Here is a 19,110-nt window from a genome sequence, read left to right as displayed (position 1 = left end):
AGCATCAGTAGACATACCTATGTTAGCTTCACCCAATGCTATCACGGCTAAAAATAGCAGTGTAGAAGTGGTGGCATGAGCTTTAAAACAGGCTGTGCAGATATTCTGAGAACGCTAAGTACATATGCACCTTGTTAGCCCATGCCAAAACCTGGACTGCTGCATCTACACTGCTATTTTTAGTCATGCTAGCATGGGTGAAGCTAGAGTAGGCATGTCTACCTGTGCTGCAATCACACCTCAGACTGCAGTGAGGACATACCCTGAGTATGCTAAGCTTCAAGCTTTGGGATACTTTACCCTCTGGAATAACAGACTTCTATCCCCAAAAAGTCATCTTTGACCTTTTCTGAGGAGCCATTGATAAACTGAGTAGCATGCAGTTACATCAAACTGGGCTCTAATTCAGAGGAGCTCGTAAACACCCTAGTGAAATCCTGACTTGTTGAAATTAAGGGGCATTTTCCCATTGATTTCAACAAAGCCAGGGTTTCACCCATTGGGTTCATTGGGACTTAAGCACTGCTTATAGCTCAGCATACACGTAAGTGTTTTGTCTTTGAATAGGGATGCTTTCCTGAATCAGGGCTTAAGTCTTTTAGATGAAAACTTCAAAATCAGTCTTATCTGCTCTTTGTGGACATGAAAGACTAGGAATAGGAGTTTTGCCTTGTTATACTTGGCCAATACTTTCCAAGCCTCCACTGCTATGCAGAGTAGCAGTCACTGGTTACTTCTACTCAAGGAATGGCTGCATTTCAGAACTTGTGCGGAATGTTTATGGTTTCTGAACTTTTGGCATGAAAAGATGAATGTCAGATATTATTAACTGTCACACATGCTCAGCTGAGGCCTTTTAAAAAAATCACTCATTATGGAGCACTCTTAAAATTTTAGCCCATCAATTCCAGTCATGTAACACAAGATAATAAAACATAGTTTTATTGACTTTTATACATAGATAATATAGAAATATTTCAGACTTTGAAATTATTTATTGACTCTGAGCCAAGACCAGAGATGACTACAAAAATAAATACATAAAGTAGATTGCCTACAGCTCATATATTTTAAAAGAATGTTAATTCAGTGGTATCTCCTATCATTATACAGTGACAAATTAAATGTTCACAGGCAATTTTCCTCCAAGGATTTGTTGAGCTGTTCAAGTTAATATTAAGGAGCTGAACTACAGTACAATACATGCTAGTTTGTTAACACTGCAAACATTTTTAGTTTTTTGCAGCTGTATATTGGGTTTAACTTGTGGTATGCCACCTAGATCATAACTTCATTGCCTATTATTCATGTCATATTCTGCTGTTGTTAGAGGTCTTATGTTATTTACTTTAGTGTCTTTGGAAAATGTACATCATAAATCCTGATAAGCTATGTATGTAGGTGGGTACACATCATGTATGTCACAGCATAATTTTCTCTGGGCATCATTTTTTATGGTGACAGCCAAGTAATTTATTTGTATGCCTTGTCATAAATTATAAGGTGTCTGCAACTAGCTTCAGTTTCTATGTGGTGATCATATTGGGATTTTAAAATTATCTGGATAACTTGGATTTGGACTGAGCTAATTTATCTGTCCCTTGGTTGCAGACCAACAGCAAGAAGGTACAAATGTAGTCTCTCATCTGCTTGCATTTTGGCTGATGTCACTCAATAAGGTTCTGTAAGTGCTGAGGAATCTATGAATTATGATGCGAGTCTGATCCTGGTTTCTTTTGACTGGTGAAGACCAGCATAGAGGTGCTGGACTCACTTTTGGAATCCTGTATATTATTACTCAAGAAAAAAAATGACTTGTATACATTGAACTACTCCTCTTTTTTCTTTAACAAACATTTTAGATTGTAAGTATCAAACTACAGTTTGCGTTTAAACTCAGTTTCAGCTGATATTTAATTATTTTTAAAATAGAACAACAATGTAGTTTATCACTAGGATAATGACGCTTGTGGATATGTGATAATTTTTTTCCAAACAGAGCTGTTCAGGCTTACTAAAATGTTTGGTATTTCTTGCTATTACTTACAGGCTATATATGGTCTCAAAGACAACAGCTGTTGCCTACATTATTTCCATCTATTGCCATGTTGATGGCGCATGTGTTTAGCTGCTATCATGTCACAAGTGGGTTCTTAGATAAGCTTTGTCATAAATAACATAATCGCTTAGAAATAACTATAGCATAGTTCTGTTACTGTTTGAAAAGAAATGAGAAAATCTGGATCTGACATTTTGAATTTTCCTATACAATGTGTCTTATCAAAGAAAATACACAAGGAAACAATTTCACTGTACTCAAAAAAGGTATTTCAAAGAAATTACTCATTGCTGTAGGAAAAACTGGAGATGGTATCATAAAGAAATGTGCTCAAAGGAATGGGACAGTGGCTTATGATTTATACTGTACTCTTATTCCCCCACAAGCCCCCCAAAATAAGACAGAGCTCAGGCCCCCTGCTCCTGCAGTGAGATCTGCACTAGTGGACCCTGAACTCATATGGATCCCCACTCAGGTCAGAATTCACAGGGCATAATTGTAGCTTAAAGCCATCTCTGTTCTTACCTCCTTTCCTACAGCCAAGGCCTGATCCAAAGTCGATAGGAGTCAATGGAAAAAAAGATGCCAATGACTCTAGTGGACATTGGATCAGGCACCCCCATGTAAGTAATGAAAAACCTGGCCCACAGTTATGATTACACATTAGGCAACCAGCAGTTTGCAGAGAGGAGGTGGAGATTCCTAGTGTGAAGGATTTAAATAATTGCCATGCAACAGAACAAACAGGTGTCTGAACAGGGCTGGAAAGCCTGAGTGGCAGCAGACATCTGGTGTATACATCTTTTTAACCTCTACATGTAGCTGTTGTGGGAAACTACATGGTATCAAATGCCAGTATTATGCAGAGGGTCCCCATCTTTTTCCTTTTGCACCATTTTCCAACTGTCTGAAACTGAAACGTGAGCAAGTTGAACATGTTTGTGGGAAGCAAAAACACTTTGAAGATCTATCAACTAGTATCTCATCCTCCACCAAAGGCCTCAGATTGTCACACCAGAGTGCAGCATAGGTGTATTGCTAGACACCTTGCTGCTACTGGACACAAAGAATGAGAAAAGCGAAAATGCTTTCCTCCATCCACAATTAGCCAGAAGACTGTATCAGATATGGAACTGCCCACAGTGATACCTTTATGACCTCCAGGTTAGACTACCACACTTCACTATGCCTATATATGTAAAAATATAAAATAAAATAGCTTCAGTTAATACAGATTGCAGCAATCCACCTACCTGAAAGACCAGCTGTAAAGAGCCCATCAACCTGGTGCTTTGCTCATTACATTGCCTTCTCAGGGAATACCAGGACAAATTCAAGGTCTTGGTGCTAATCTTCAAAGCCTTCCATGTAACTGGCCCCGCATACCTCAGCGGGCAACTCTCTCATTGAGACGATGAGGTCCCTTGACAACTATGTTCCTCAGGAACTATAAAGTTGTCAACATCAAGTATGAAATTCATGAGTGGGTGACAGGACTTCCTTGGCAACCGGACCAATTGTTTGGAACTCCTTGTGGGTGGAGAGACGAATAACTACAAATTCACTGCCTTCAACTTCACTTCCCCACAGCTGTACCTACAAATAGGATATGACCCCCCTCCCCAAAAAAAAAGAGAGAGAGAAAAAGCAAAAGGGGTGTGTTATGGGGTGACTGGCCCTTAAGTCAGCGTTGATGCCATTACACCTGAACTTAATTTGATTGATTAAAAGGAGGGCACCGGAGCATCATCAGGGGCTGAAGGCCTTCTAGAAAGCTGAGGAGCTCCTAAAAGAAGCAGTCTAGTAAGCCTTCAAGGAGCCAGCCTGGAAGTTAGGGAGACTGCAGTCCAGGAGAAGGGTCCTGAGTATCCTTATGGCTCTAAAGGGAAGATGGATGAGGCTTATGGTTTGGTTCTGGGCAATTTAAGATACTAGAGGGAAGAGAGACTGTGTTTGCCTGGACTGTCTCATTGAGAGGATGGGAAAAGACAGTTTTATAATTATTATGTGCTAATAAACTAGTCCTGAGAAGGGGTTTATTATGTGACTCTAGCCCTGGTTGTATGTTAAAATTCCTGGAGAGAAAGGAAACAGAGGACAGGTGCTGCTGAGCTAACAAGGACCAGTAGGGGGTGCTGCAGAGCAGACCTATACATCTACAGGAAGACAGAGGAGAGAAGTAGTAGGAACAGATGGAGGAGATAGAGAAGGAAGTAGGTTAAAACAGCTAAGAAAACCCCTTCTAGTCTTGACTGCCTTGTCGGAAGGAGTATTAGATCACTGTCCTAATTGATTTTTGGTTATCTCTTGGGAAGCACTCAGACATTGTTGTGCACTGTATAGGAACCCAGACAGACAGAGTGCTGCTTGCCATTGGCTAACAGCCAGCCAGTGGCAAGCAGATCTGTCAGTTATCTGTGAACTGCAAAACGTGGTAGACTCATGGTTGCTTTGTTTCCTGGGGTCTTTCCACATTGCTTTTTTGACATCCTTACTCTAAGGTAGGGTTTAGTAAGGGTGCTACTACTGCCTGGTGCTGGACTGTGTTTTTACCACTAGTTGTTCTGTTACTGACCCACCTAGTGTAAGTTCACACATACATTTACACACAGCTTGGTATTGTCATCGTTTCTGTGCTGGCAATCATTCTCATTGTTGGTGACAATTGGAAGCAGTGAGAAATAACAGCTGCTCCATCTTTATGGCATATTATGGTGAAGCAGGAGCGAGGTGATATTGTGTGGTGCTGTTGGCTGCTTGTTGCATTTTAGGACAGTTTTTAACACCCTGTATGTGGGATAGCTTGTGTGTGTGTGTGTGTGGTGTCCTTCCGACTACTTGTTTTACTTGCTCATATCTCCTTTTCTTGCCTCACATACCTTCTTTTTCTGGCTCCTCTTCCATTCTATAGCCATTCCTCTTGGCCCTCTCAATCTAGGTCCAGTAACTCTCCCTTTGAACTATTCCTGAAAGCTTCTAGGATGCTGGTTACACCACTTAAGCTATTGTAACATATTTTAGGTGCTTTTGAACCTGCCTGCTCTCATGCATTCACTGTCATGTCAGTGGTTTGATTCAATATGAATAAAAGTCCATGTGGCTTGTGATGCTGGCAGACCAGGTGCCAGTTCTTGCCCAGGCTGTAAGCATCAGGTGAGCACTGACAAATTCATAGCTGGAAACTAAACCAGCTCACCTGTATGCTAGTATTGTTCAAGATAGGTATTAGACTTGCAGGGATGTGTTAAAATGTTTAGTCTCTATAAAATGCTTGTCAGTTGCTGCATGCATTAATCTTATTTGTAACATCTGTATCCCATGCTATAAGGTAATATGTAAGGTTTACTTTGTAACTGTAAAAATGCCTGTTCTGAACCTGTCAGTCCAGGTCAAAAGAGTGCTTCCCCCATCCATAAAGATCAGAGGGATAGCCGTGTTAGTCTGGATCTGTAAAAGCAGCAAAGAATCCTGTGGCACCTTATAGACTAACAGACATTTTGCAGCATGAGCTTTCGTGGGTGAATACCCACTTCTTCAGATGCAAGTGGTGGAAATTTCCAGGGGCAGGTTTATATATGCAAGCAAGAAGCAAGCTAGAGATAATGAAGTTAGTTCAATCAGGGAGGATGAGGCCCTGTTCTAGCAGTTGAGTGAAAACCAAGAGAGGAGAAACTGGTTCTGTAGTTGGCAAGCATTCACAGTCTTTGTTTAATCCTGAGCTGATGGTGTCAAATTTGCAGATGAACTGGAGCTCAGCAGTTTCATAAAGAAAGACTATCAAAATTAAGTGGGCCACCATGAAACAATATGATACAAAGATTGGGTTGATGGTCTTCTTACACCCTTAAAGGTGCTTCATGCGAGACAGCTCGTCCCATCAGCTTAAATTCTGGAAGAAGGCAATAAAGATAGCTGACATGAAAATAACCCTCTTTGCTGTTTGGACACTCACAGGGAGGGAGCTAGGAAACAAAAGCTGAGATCACCAGGGTCAATCTGGTTTAGCCCTAAAAGTTCTTCAGTACTGACAGATTACTACAACTTTGTCACCTTTTTGGAACCATACACTGTAACTCATTTGTGTGTATATGTTGCCAGCTTTAACCAGTAAATAACTCTCATTTCCGCCCAGCTCCTCAGTTAATAAATCCTTAGTTAGTTTTACTATAGGATTGGCTTACAAGTGTTGTCTTTGGTGTGAGATCTAAAGTACAAATTGACCTCGGGTAAATGACTGGTCTCTTGAGACTGGGAGCAATCTGAATATTTTGTGATCTTTGTAAGTGACTGTTTATCACTTAGTTCAGCTTGCCTGGATTACTAGGTAGACTAGAGAGCCCAAGGCGACTGACTCCATAGTAAGACTGTTGTTGTGATCCAGGAGCTCATATTTGTTACTGGTTTGGTAAAATCTAATTATGGAACATACAGCTGGTTTGGGATGTCAGCCTTGCTTTTCGACAGTCTGCTCTTAGTTTGGCACTCAGTCATGAACGATTCCAGACATTGTGACATGGTGGTATTGTCAGGGTCACAGTCTAGCTTCACCATCAAGTTGGATTCCTGTTGAGAAAATACTAGCATCATTCACTTTTTCAAGCTTGGCTGGAATCATTGAAATCATATTCTGTGTATTATAAGGGGTTGTCTAGCTCTGACTCACACTGAGTAGAGATTAAAAAAAACAAAACTCCTGGAAATGAATAAGGAATGAATTACAAACCTGGTTTTATACCATATTTCATCAAAGCACCGTGGTTGCTAAAATTCTGTGCAGTGATTAACTGTTACATTTAAATTGGAAGCCGAGATATTTAACTAAATTCATGTAATTTGGCACATTTTACAAACAGCATTAAGTTAAAAAGACAAAGGGCATTTCAAATCATTGGTCTTCCAGTTTCAATTCTGTTACCCTTAGGAAAATCTCTTGAATTTTCCAACAAAATAATGGTTTAGGTTCCTATTCAGCCCACAGAATACCTGGTCTTATGTGCATAACCTCAAGGCTGGGCAAGTTGTTTGCATGTCAGGCTGAGTTATTCTGAGTGATGGGGGAAACAAACCCACCCTCTGTGTGAGAGGGATTTGGGGAGCTGTTTGTGGCTCCCTATGTCAGCTCATTCAGACACTCTGACACCTCCCTAACTCATTCCCTGACCCACTCAACCACCACTTACCCCCACTCAGTCATTAATCCACTGACTCACCATTCATCCTTGACTAATCATACATCCTCTTCCACCAAACACAATTATTTCCCCCTTTCCAACCAATTTTCTCTTTCTCTCTCCCACTTGCCTCCCATCATCAACTTTTCTCTCTCCCTCTTATCTTTTCCCTAAATTCTCTGTTGTGCTCCACTAAACCTATTAGCTCTCAACAACAGTTCTTCAAAGCTGCAGCAGTTGCTTGATGTGGGAGGTGCAAGTCACTGGAAAACCAGACTCAGTGTAGTGACTCGCCTCTCCTTTATATCAGTGTAATATTTAACAGAACATTTATACATTACTTAAATATAATGGGCTAGATTCACAGCTACTCTTTGGCTGCTTTGATAATGTAAAGCAGCTGTAAACCTAGTTTAACCCGCCAGTTAAGCTAAATTTATGGCTGCTTTGCTTTGCTGGAGTGGCACAAAGCATATAGTGAATCTGGTCCAGTGCCATCCTCACAAGTGAATGTATAACAAGTAATTATACTGCATACTATTCTCCCCCTCAACATAAACACTTAAAACATTTTTTTAAAAGCCCCTAAATATATGTTCATTTCTGTCAGTAGTTTGTACCCTCACTTGGGGATGAATCCTTGGAGACCCAGGTGGGTACCTGTTTAAAATTCAAACCTTTTATTTTAATTGGACCATAAATCTGTATTGTTATACTTTACTATTGTATTAAAATGCTGCATGTACCAGTTTCCTGTATTTGTGCAAATGTGTTAAACTCTGACTGTTGTAATGGCATGAATTAACATAGTGTAAACATTATGAATACATAAAGATGTAATGTTAACTTGTATTTTTACCTCCTGAAAGAGACAATGTCAAACTTAATATATTCAACATCAGTAATTGGCAAGGTGAATGGGCAGCAGTTAAATAGAATGAAAATAAAACGGAGATAGCATGTCAGATTATTCATTTAAACTACTCATTCTCAGAATTTCAAAAGGTTTGTTCTATCTGAAGTCACAAGACAAATGAAATGAGAAGGGTTTAGTTTACAGTGCACTGGGATTTTAATGCATAGTATTTCCGTATGAATTCACCTTGAGTTTCTAGAGTTATTGTACTAAAACATCATCAAAAAAATAATTAGGATTTAACTATTATCATCCACATTTTGCAGCAATCAGTTCTAATGAATACATCTATAAATGTGTATGTGAACAGGTTTTCTGCCTCTTCCTTTTTTCTGATCATTGGTCTTGATCTGATGCTTGGAAACAATCATCAGTCCAGAAAGCATTACTACTGGTCTGGAGAAGTGTTTCTTACAGATTATGAGAAGCACTAATTTTCCTGACTTGATTTGAACAGCTGGGATACAGTATTTCACCAACTGGTAAAAGTACAGATTTACAGTAGAACCTCAGTTATGAACACCTTGGGAAAGGAGGTTGGTCGTAACTCTGAACAAAACATTATGGTTGTTCTTTCAGAAGTTTATACTGAACATTGATTTAATACAGCTTTGAAACTTTACTAATGGAGAAGAAAAATGCTGCTTTCCTTTTATATATATATTTTTTTAGTAATTTAGGTTTAACACAGTACTGTACTGTATTTGCCTTTTTTCCCCCTGCTGCTGCCTGATTGCATACTTCCGGTTCCAAATGAGGTGTGTGGTTAACTGGTTAGTTCGTAACTCTGAGGTTCTACTGTAATTCTTTATATTATCTGAAAATATGGTACGCCTGGGTTTTTTGCTCTGGTAGTTCTTGAGGTTGCAGATACCAAAACCACATCAGAAATTAGTGTGACTTTTTTTTATTTGAATATATATGTTAAATATGTAACTGGAAAACAGTGAGAACACATTTTAAAATGAGACAAATTTCTGTGCAGGTAGAAAGATTTTAGTTCAGTACATAGGGCTGAATTTCATGCTGAACTGAACTTCACCCTAGAATTAAAATTTCACTAAACTGAACTAACAATAAGTAGGGTCCTATCAAATTCACAGCCATGAAAAACACATTACAGACTGTGAAATCGAGTCTCCCCTCATGAAATCTGGTCTTGTGTGCTTTTACCCTACACTATACTGATTTCATAGGGGAGGCCAGTGTTTCTCAAATTGGGGGTCCTGACCCAAAATGGAATTACAGGGGTTTGCAAGGTTATTTTAAGGGGCTCATGGTATTGCCACCCTTACTTCTGCACTGCCTTCAGAGCTGGGTGGCTGAAGAAGGGTGGCTGTTGGCTGAGCACTCAGCTCTGAAAGAAGTCCCCCACCAGCAGCAGTGCAGAAGTAAGGGTAGCAGTACTGCTACCCCCCTACAATAATCTTGTGACCCCCTCCAACTCCAAGACCCCTACAATCACAACACCATGAAATTTCAGATTTAAATAGCTGAAATCATGAAATGTATGATTTTTACAATCCTAAGACTGTGAAATTGACCAAAATGGACCATGAGTTTGGTAGGGCCCTAACTATAAGCAAGCTTCACTTTCTGTTTATAATATACAACTTTAATGAACACTTGTTCTCTACAGAACTGGTCCCTAAGTGAAGAATTTTTTTTGCCTATTTTTAAATGATAAAGGGTTTCATTTTAAGGACAGTAGGTAAAGAAGAGATGGCAAATTCTGTGTAATGTCAAATGTATTATCTTCAAGGTATTTCTAATTGGAAAAGATATTTTGAAGCTAAGATAAATATTGAATAATATATTGAAATATGAATTATCTTAAAATATCAGCTTATAAAGTACATAAATAAAGGGAGAGAAATGATTCCTAGTGATTTTTTCTCTTTACATATACTCCAAGGAAATTCTGACCTTTTAATCCAAGAGCAAAATAGTATAATTCAAGAGCACGGTATAGTGTGTGATTTTCAAAGATGCTGAGTACCTGTACCTCCCATTGGCTGGATGCTGAACACTTCTGAAAATCAGGCCAGTAACTTTTTAAGTGTTGGCATGGAGCACGTTAGCACATATTTGGCTTACTGCTGTAGCTCTTGCTCAGTCCCTACCCAGGTGAAACTTCTAGTGAAGTCAACAGCAGTTTTGTCCTCTTGTAAAATTGGATCCCATATGGACTTAGTCCTGCAAATCCTTACTCACATAAGTAGTGCTTACTCAAACCATTTATTCTGATGATAGGAAAAAGGACTATTTATTTACAGAAGTGATTGGAGGAACGCAGCCTGTATTTCTATAACTATGCTGTAGTTCTTTATTATATGCACTCACGAGCCCTCGTTGCGTGTGTCATGTTTTGGAGTATCCTCCAGGCTGCCGTGTAACTCTGAGTGCCTCAGAATACTCTGCTGCAGCTCTTGTCAGCATGCTTCCAGCCACCATACAAGCATGTACTGTGTGCCTGTGTATTAAGCAGCTCTGATTCTGCAATCTGGATTGCAACAGCCTGCTTGTTACACTATTGCCACACTCTGGCCCCTTAGTTACACCTGGCAAGATGACTCCAACATACCCCAGTCCTGAATTTTCCCAAAACCACGTGTTCTGCAATGTTCAGCCCTCTCCCGGGCCTATCAAAGATATTAAGCTTCATTTGTTCTTTTAAAGGAACAATACCCAGCAGCTTGCCACATTGACTGAGTTAACATTCACTTTAAATTAAACACAGGACTGGATTGGTTTAGATCAAAAGTAAAACAAGTTTTCTGACTAAAGGAAATAGGATCTGAATTGAGTTCTAGTATAGCGGATAGTTAGAAATGGTTACAAGCACATAAAGTGAAAAACACTTTCTAGAGGCTAAGACTTAACAAAACTACACTCTTGGTTCAAGGTAAGATTCTCATCATGCTACCTTTGAGCAAGATGCCTGACCAATCCCTCTGGCCAGGATCTCCATAAAGTACTTGGTTCCTTTGTCTTCTGAGGTGAAAGATAACTGGCTGTCTTCTTTTATAGTCCACTGAACCTTTCAAATGGATTCTTTTGAATATTACCCCCCAGAGTAAATTTCATTCAAGTGTGGGGAAGGCTACATAGAGTATACTGGTTTCTTTTCCTGCAGATTTTTGCTAAAATGCAGATTCATCTGTTTCCTGCAATTTCTTCCCTCTGCTGTGGTTCTGAGTGGTTATCTCCTCCCTTTGTTGACTTGATGGTCTTGTTTACTTTCTATGTCAATTGTATTCCTATTGTCTCAATGTATCTTGGAAATACCTTCCATGTGGCAGAACCACATTCCTTTGTCTAGGATGGGGTAACTTTAGCCCTGACTGGCAGATGCACTTTATAAACCTATTGGAAATTATCAATTTTGAATTTGTCCTCTGTATTTACACCACACAATAAAAATGATCAGTCTGTTTATTGGTTTTCTATTAACTTACATAACACCTTTTTAGATACAGGTAATGACATTAGTGAGTTGTGATACATAACTCTAAACACTAGGAATCTCAAAGATTCTCCTCTACTCAGGATTCCAAATGTCAGTAGGGAACAGACACTGATTCTTGTATTCTCATGGTTAAAGTAATATTATTAGCACTCTTGGCATATTATAGAACAAGATCATAGACATTTAAAGTACCAGCTTGTTTACACTTAAGACTAGCCAGTATTTCTAAAGGCATCTTTAAAATAAACAGCCATTTGACACATCAAGAATTTCCTTCAAGTATTTGTAGTCTCTTAATAGGCTACACTTACCTTTAATGGTATCATTTTAGCTAGCAAAACTATTAATTTTAGGATTTCTGATCTGGCTTTAGCTTCTGCTGATGTAGAGCATTTTAGTGGGCAGAATGTTATAACCCTCTGACCTTCTACAGCAAGGATTTTCCAGTTCAGCTACAGAGTGTGAGATTAGATGTTTCCATGTTGGCATTTTTCTTAAATTCTCCCAGAGCTGCACTACTGCTAAAAGAACGTGTGATAGCAAAGGTGGAAGCGCTAGTGTAAACTGATTGCTGGCATTTTTGCCACTATTCCATCAAATCTGCTCAGAATGGGTAAGGATGACAGTGATAAAGCTATAAGGGACTTATTTTTTAGTGCTTTTATTGTTGCTTCTACTCGTAGAGCTACACTAATGGCAGTGCAAATTGGGAGAAATTTAAGAAAAATGCCATTGTAGATTAAATCATTGTGTCTGACTGAGTCTGAAAGGCTGGAGAGCACAGGCACTATGCTTTCCTATGTTCTTGCAGTGCTAGCCTTCCTCAAGGGAACAGGGTGTGAGGGCAAGGCCATGGACCCATCTACTAGATATGGTTAGGAATGGAGGGAGACGTATGCTTTACCTTGAAAAAAGGTGGCAAACTCTCTCTGCAATAGGCCGAGTTGCCTGAAATTCATGCTGAGACTCCCACAACCTGGCTAGGGTGGTGTATTAAATGCACAAGGTAGCTCATAATGATGTAATACTGAGCAGAGGAAGTACTAAAGTTCCATTGACTGATGTAATAACACACACCAGTCCAATATTTTCCTGTATCCTGGGATTTTATTCCTTGCACCTGCATTGCTCAATTTGTATGCACAGTAGCTCACAAGTGTGTTGTCTTAGTAGTATAATAAAACCCCAATACTTTTTCTTTAAAGGTTTCAGATACATCCAAAAGCTTCAGCAAAACGAGGTTTTACGTGAACAGGGTGTCCTAGGATCCTGCCCCAGAATAAGCCCCATGTGCACAGAAGCAACTCACAGGACAGTGTTTCCTTGTGATTGGATGTGGACCTGCTGGATCTTTCCCTTGGTCACCTCCTTCTGTTGGTTACCTCCATCTGGGTCTTAGCCAGGCCACATAAAAGTTCAGTCCCCTTCCAGGGTACACAACAGCCCAAAATAAACACCACCTTCAACAATTGTTCCAAGTTAGCATAAAAAGATTTCCCCTCCTGGGCTCAACTCACAGTTCTTATAGAATCGCCAGAAGGACCTTGAGAGGTCATTTGGTCCAGCCCCCTGCATTGATGCAGGACTAAGTATATCTAGACCATCCCTAACAGGTGCCTGTCCAACCTATTCTTAAAAAGCTCCAATGAGGGGGATTCCACAACCTTACTTGGGAGAGTATTCCAGAGCCGCCTTATATTCATAGGTAGATATTAGGAAAAAACTCTAACCTAAATTTCTCTTCCTATATATTAAGCCCATTACTTCTCACCCTATCTTCAGTGGACATGGAGAACTATTGATCACATTCTCTTTATAACAGTCCTTAACATTTTTGAAGACTGTTATTAGGTCCTTCCTCAGTCTTCTTTTCTCAATACTAAACATGCCCAGGTTTTTAACCTTTTTTCATAGGTCAGGTTTTCTAAACCTTTTCTCACTATTGTTGCTCTTCTCTGGACTCTCTCTCCAATTTGTTCATGTCTTTCCTAAATCATGGTGCCAAAAACTGGACTCAGTATCCCAGGTGAGGACTCACCAGTGTTGAGTAGAGTGGAAAAATTACTTCTCATGTCTTACTTACAACACTCCTGCTAATACATTCCATAATGATGTTTGGGTGGTTTTTTTTGCAACAGTATTATATTGCTGACCCTCATTTAATTTGGAGCAGTTTTGGGATCAGGGATTGAGTGGTGTCTACTGCCAGAAGTAACCAGCAGCCAGCCTCCTCTCTGTGAAGGAGCCATTTCCTCCTCCCATGGTGGCACTACTGCAGTCCTCTCCAGATGGATTTCTTCCTCCACCTTGGCGAGCACCGTATGCATATTTTCAGTTAATTCCTCATGTGCATGGATGCTCCTCACCCTAGCCACCACCTCCTGTAGCTCTCACCTGCTTCCTGAGAGATTCTACCAGAAGGCACCTTTCCCACTGGATGTAACAGGGAAACGAAGGCCACAGTCTCTGCAAATCCACAGCAGGGCCTGGGTAAAGGCATCCATGGTTAGGTTCCTGGTCTGGATATAGGCACAGGAGGTGGAGCAAAGAGCAGTGTTGTCACTGGCTCTGTGGGCTTTTTGAAACATGCTGATTTTTATACTTTCCCCCTCCTAAAGCCTCCCTCTCACACTCTCCTGTTTGCTAGCTCCCCTTGGTTGCTTAGTGCCTGTCTATAAAGCCCTTCTCTCTTGGGTCAGCCCTGCCCCATCGTTAACACACAGGGGAAGGGTGATCAAAAGGGCAGGAGGCTAGAGCCTTGCTAGTGTCCATTCAGCTGCCCGCTAGGAGGCCTCTGGCCCCCACACCTCCTACTTTCACCCAAAGACTGTCATCTGGTTTGCCTTTTTTTTTTCTGGACCTCAGAACAAGTGTATATATTCTTGATGTACAATGCAACATCAACTCCCTTTTCCCCCTTCCTGTTCTTCCTGAACTAAAATAAGCTATCCCTTCTATACCAGTATTCCAGCCAGGAGACTTATCTCACCAAGTCTCAGTGATGCCATTAAGTAATAATTTAGGTTATGTACTAATACTTCCAGTTCCTGCTTTTATACCTCATGCTCCTTGGATTTGTGTATAGACATCTAAAATGTTGAGCAGATTCTCCTCACTATTCATATGTCACTGATTTTCCAGGCTTTTCCCTCCTGAAAGTCCAGGTTCCACTAAAACACAATGGTCTTCCACCCCTCCTTGGCTTCTCTTCAGTTCCCTGTTCTCTTTGTGGAACACCAGCCCCAGGTCTGCCTCCCTTGACCTTGGCTTCTTGTTCCAGGGACCTGCCATGGGAACTAGCTCTTCTATCCAGTTTAACTGCTCTTCTCCACCACCAGCCCCAAATTGCTGGGCTTCCTCCCTTTTTAAGTCTTATAACCAGCACAGGCGTCGTAGGGCAGGGCTAATTAAACCAGGAGCAAGCTGACCTATTCCATCAGGATTGGTACACAGTGAATGTTGCTGTTATGGAGGGGGTTATGACTGGCATTAGGTTAGATGATAGTTTTGGTTATCTAGATGATGTATGATAGAGTTTGTCGTTTGCACACATTTGATTTGATTGATGCATGTGTCAATTTAAAATAACAGTTTAAGAAGAAAACTAAAAAAACAAAAATTCATTATTTGCAAACATAAAAGAGATTTCCTGCATGTGTTTGATAGCGGGATTTTAAGTCAGGATCTTCAAATTCTCTGTATAGATCTTTCCCACTTAAACTAAAGGTGTCTCATCTTCTGTGGACCAGCTCCTAGAGGAGAATGTGACCCACACTTTACCCAGGGATTATGCAATAACTTTCTATAGAGCAGAAAAATGTTGGCCTTCCAGATTCCTGGGTTCTGTTCCTGCTGTTGGAGGGGAGTGTGGTCTAATGGCAAAAGCAGTGATTACAACACATAGATCTGGCACATTCTGTCTGAGAGGCAGTGTGACCTGAGTGTATGAAAATTCAGCCCCCCCATGATCAGGGTATGAGCCATTGATCAGCAGTAAGGATTTCAAAGTTCACAAATATGAACATCAGTAAGTAGAAGAGAGAAACTTAGAACTCATGGCCTTCTGGCTTCCAGTGCTCTTTCCCTTAGATTACAGTGGTGTTCTGTGAGGGAGCCCTCTCTCTCATAGTATTTAAAATATCTCCACGGAACATTGTAACATTGTAGTCTATATGATTTTATAAAAATATGCTAATGAGTGAATATAATGTAACTGGAATATGCTTCATGCAAAAGGTCTCTTGTAAGGTATCATTACAAAGCTTATAATCTACTGAGTATGATCATCCTATTTGTATAAATGTACCACTCTCGTATCTGAAACTAGAAATATGAAATATAACTCTGAGGGCCTATTGTAATTATGCAAAATGTGGGCCATTAATGGTGGTTTGGAATCTTAATGACTTCTCATTAACCAGAACAATTGTCTGCAGATTGGTGTGTTTTACCTGTAAGTCTTCCTATATACGTGTGTGTTGGTAAGTGGGCAATGAAGTCTTGCAGTGACATGTGATCATGTCACCTGAACTGGAATCCATCTTTAACCTGGTGTCTTTCCATTGAGAAGGAGGGGGTGGAAACCCAGAGAGGGACAAAGGATTCCCTCCTTATGCAAAAGATATATAAAGGGGTGGAACAGAACAAAGGGGAGAGAGGAGCCATCATGAAGAATTCCCTAGCTACCACCTGAGCTGGAACAAGAGCTGTACCAGGGGAAAGAATTGTGCCCAGGCCTGGAAGGTGTCCAGTCTGAGGAAAAAACTTACTGAAGCATCTCTGAGAGTGAGATTATCTGTATTCAGTTCGATTAGACATAGATTTGCACATTTTATTTTATTTTGCTTGGTGACTTACTTTGTTCTGTCTGTTACTACTTGGAGCCACTTAAATCCTACTTTCTGTATTTAATAAAATCACTTTTTACTTAGTAATTGACCCAGAGTATGTATTAATACCTGGGGAAGCAAACAGCTGTGCATATCTTTCTATCAGTGTTATAGAGGGTGAACAATTTATGAGTTTACCCTGCATAAGCTTTATACAGGGTAAAACGGATTTATTTGGGTTTAGACCCCATTGGGAGTTGAGCATCTGCCGGTGACAGGCAGAGCGTCCCCCGCGGCATGCCGCCCCAAGCACGCGCTTGGCGCGCTGGGGTCTGGAGCTGGCCCTGGGTAGAAGTAGTCTTGGCACATCAGGTGGCAGCTCCCAAGAGGGTTTCTGTGATCCAACCCATCACAGTACATTTCTTCCACAGCACTGCAAAGCCAGGTAAGTGTCACCCATCATACAGAACACCTGTGCTTGATCTGGGTTAGCTGAGAGAACTGTCTATGATCCTCTTTGTAAGGCATTAACAACATGCCAGTTCAATTGACATTTTCAATATGCCAAATAATTGATCCAGTTAAATTATGTTCCCTAACATTTGCAGCTTTGGAATGTAACCTAAGAGAATTTGTGGCTTTATTTTGCAGGTGAAGCTTTAAGTGCATCAGCAAGGGAATTTACCAATGATCCCTGTTATCTGCCTAAAAGGAAAGCTGTTGTTCAAGCAGCACGATTCCTTCTGGCTGCTGTCACTAGACTTCTGATTCTGGCAGACATGATTGATGTGGTTTACCTATTGCAACATTTAACAGTGGTGAGTAGAATCTGCACTAATTCAGTATGACTGGTCAGAGAAGTGACTGCAAATGGCACCTTCTGATGCAACATACTTTTTTCATATATGTGTATCAGGTCACATATGTTTAATTTTTTCACAAAAAAGTTTGTAATCACTTTTTACTCCTCCTACTGTGCAGAGCTAATACAATCACTGGTGTGGGAGAGTGAGCTGGCTTCTCCTCTTAATCATACATCACCAACAGAATTTGCAACCCAGTTACAATTGAAAAGTCTCTTATTGGTGAAAGTACATGAGACCAAATGCAATGCAGATACTAGGTGAAATTGGCAGTTAGAAAAAATCCTGTAAACTGAACAAATTTGATATGGAGCCACTGAGAGGAAATAAATATAGACCCCTTATAGTGACATTTTAAGTTGCATTATTTTATATTCCCTAGTTGATTATGTGAAACGTTATAAGTTACTATAAAACTGCCATTGTTTCCGGTTTATTGGTTACTGCTAAATATGAGAAAATTCTTCTTCCAGAATATTTTGAGATTATTTCCCTGAATTTCTTTGTTGAAATGTATTCAGTTAATACATTTCTGGTGTTCTTTTTGAACTATAGGTTGGTGGCATACATTTGAAATCAGAGCTGTGTTGATAATTGTGATGGTCAGATAAGTTACATATTTTTGTTTCCTATCTGGATGAGTCCAGGTGCAATTTCAACATGCATTTTTCAGGTAGCAATGAATGAGGTTGGGCAAAGGTGCCCCCTTAAACACACACATGCCCTATCCTGGGGTTGTTTGGCTGTGTCACAAGTTAGAGATGCCTCAGGGCAGCTCTAATTATCACCCAGCTTCAGCAGCTCCCAAGGGACCATTCCAGCAGTCAGATATTACCAGAGTGCACTTTTGCTCTGGCCATACCTCTTCTACTGCAGCCGTGCGCTTTGCCAAGACCAGAAGGGATTGGTAGTACAGAGCTGGCTTTATAGCATTTATGCTTCCTTTTCAGAGGGGAATCCCCAGGTGGCTGGATAAGCCACCTTTTCTCTTTCCTTTCACTGTTGGTACCAGGCCTTGCCCTCAGTTCTTGTGACTAGTCACGCATATGACTTTGAATTCCTTTATATTTGTGGCAGTAAAACTGAGCATCTTGTTTGCTGAGTTAGCATGTGCCAACATGCTAGCTAACTCAAGTTAACTGGCAATCAATAAACTCAAGATTTACCCCCCCCCCTCCAATTTAGACTACCCTTCAAGGCGGAACAGTGGAAAAAGTGCTTAATAACTTTCCTTTTTTAAACAAGTGAATAAGGTACTTCAGTAATACTCATCATAGCATCAGATGATGAGTTTTGGAGGGGGGCCTCTTGTATCATCATTTTTTGACCCCTACATCAAGGATAGAGAGCCTTATTCTATTTTCTTACTTTTAATGTCTGCTTAAAGATGCTTAGTAATGTGCTATTATTGCCTCATTAGGCAAATTGTTCCACCCATTTGTTGATCTTAATGTCAAGATGCTATGCTATTAGATAAGCTAGATTCATTCTTTCAATTAATTCCATTAGTACCTGTTTTAATACTAGTATCCTGTGTAAAGAGCTTTTCTCCCAGTTTTTGCTTTGTGACTTCCAATACTTAAACAGTTACCAGTATCATGTTGCTTAAATATATTTTGTAGGCTAATTACATATAGTTCTTTCAGATTCTTTTCCTGGAGCTTCTTTTTTCCCCCCCCTGGCTCAGTGCATGTCTTTGGTAGCTCGTGTTTAGGGCTCCATGTCTGTCACAGAGATTGCGGAAGTCATTGATTCAGTGACTTTCCATGACCTCTGTGACTTCATGACTGACCTCCAGGCTGC

The 19,110-nt window shown here is 40.3% G+C and overlaps 1 protein-coding gene across 1 annotated transcript in view; it reads left to right on the top strand.

Moving 5' to 3' along the window:
• CTNNA3 (catenin alpha 3) overlaps window positions 1-19,110 on the top strand; it is a 967,088-nt gene that overhangs the window by 33,689 nt on the left and 914,289 nt on the right. Inside the window, exon 5 of the mRNA XM_045025624.1 lies at window positions 17,096-17,262. Within this exon, the coding sequence (XP_044881559.1) occupies window positions 17,096-17,262 (167 nt within the window). The remainder of the gene's footprint in view (window positions 1-17,095; window positions 17,263-19,110) is intronic.

This window comes from Mauremys mutica, chromosome 7 (assembly GCF_020497125.1).
Source record: "Mauremys mutica isolate MM-2020 ecotype Southern chromosome 7, ASM2049712v1, whole genome shotgun sequence".
Classification (NCBI taxonomy): Eukaryota; Metazoa; Chordata; order Testudines; family Geoemydidae; genus Mauremys; species Mauremys mutica.
This window is presented reverse-complemented; position numbering and strand designations above follow the sequence as displayed.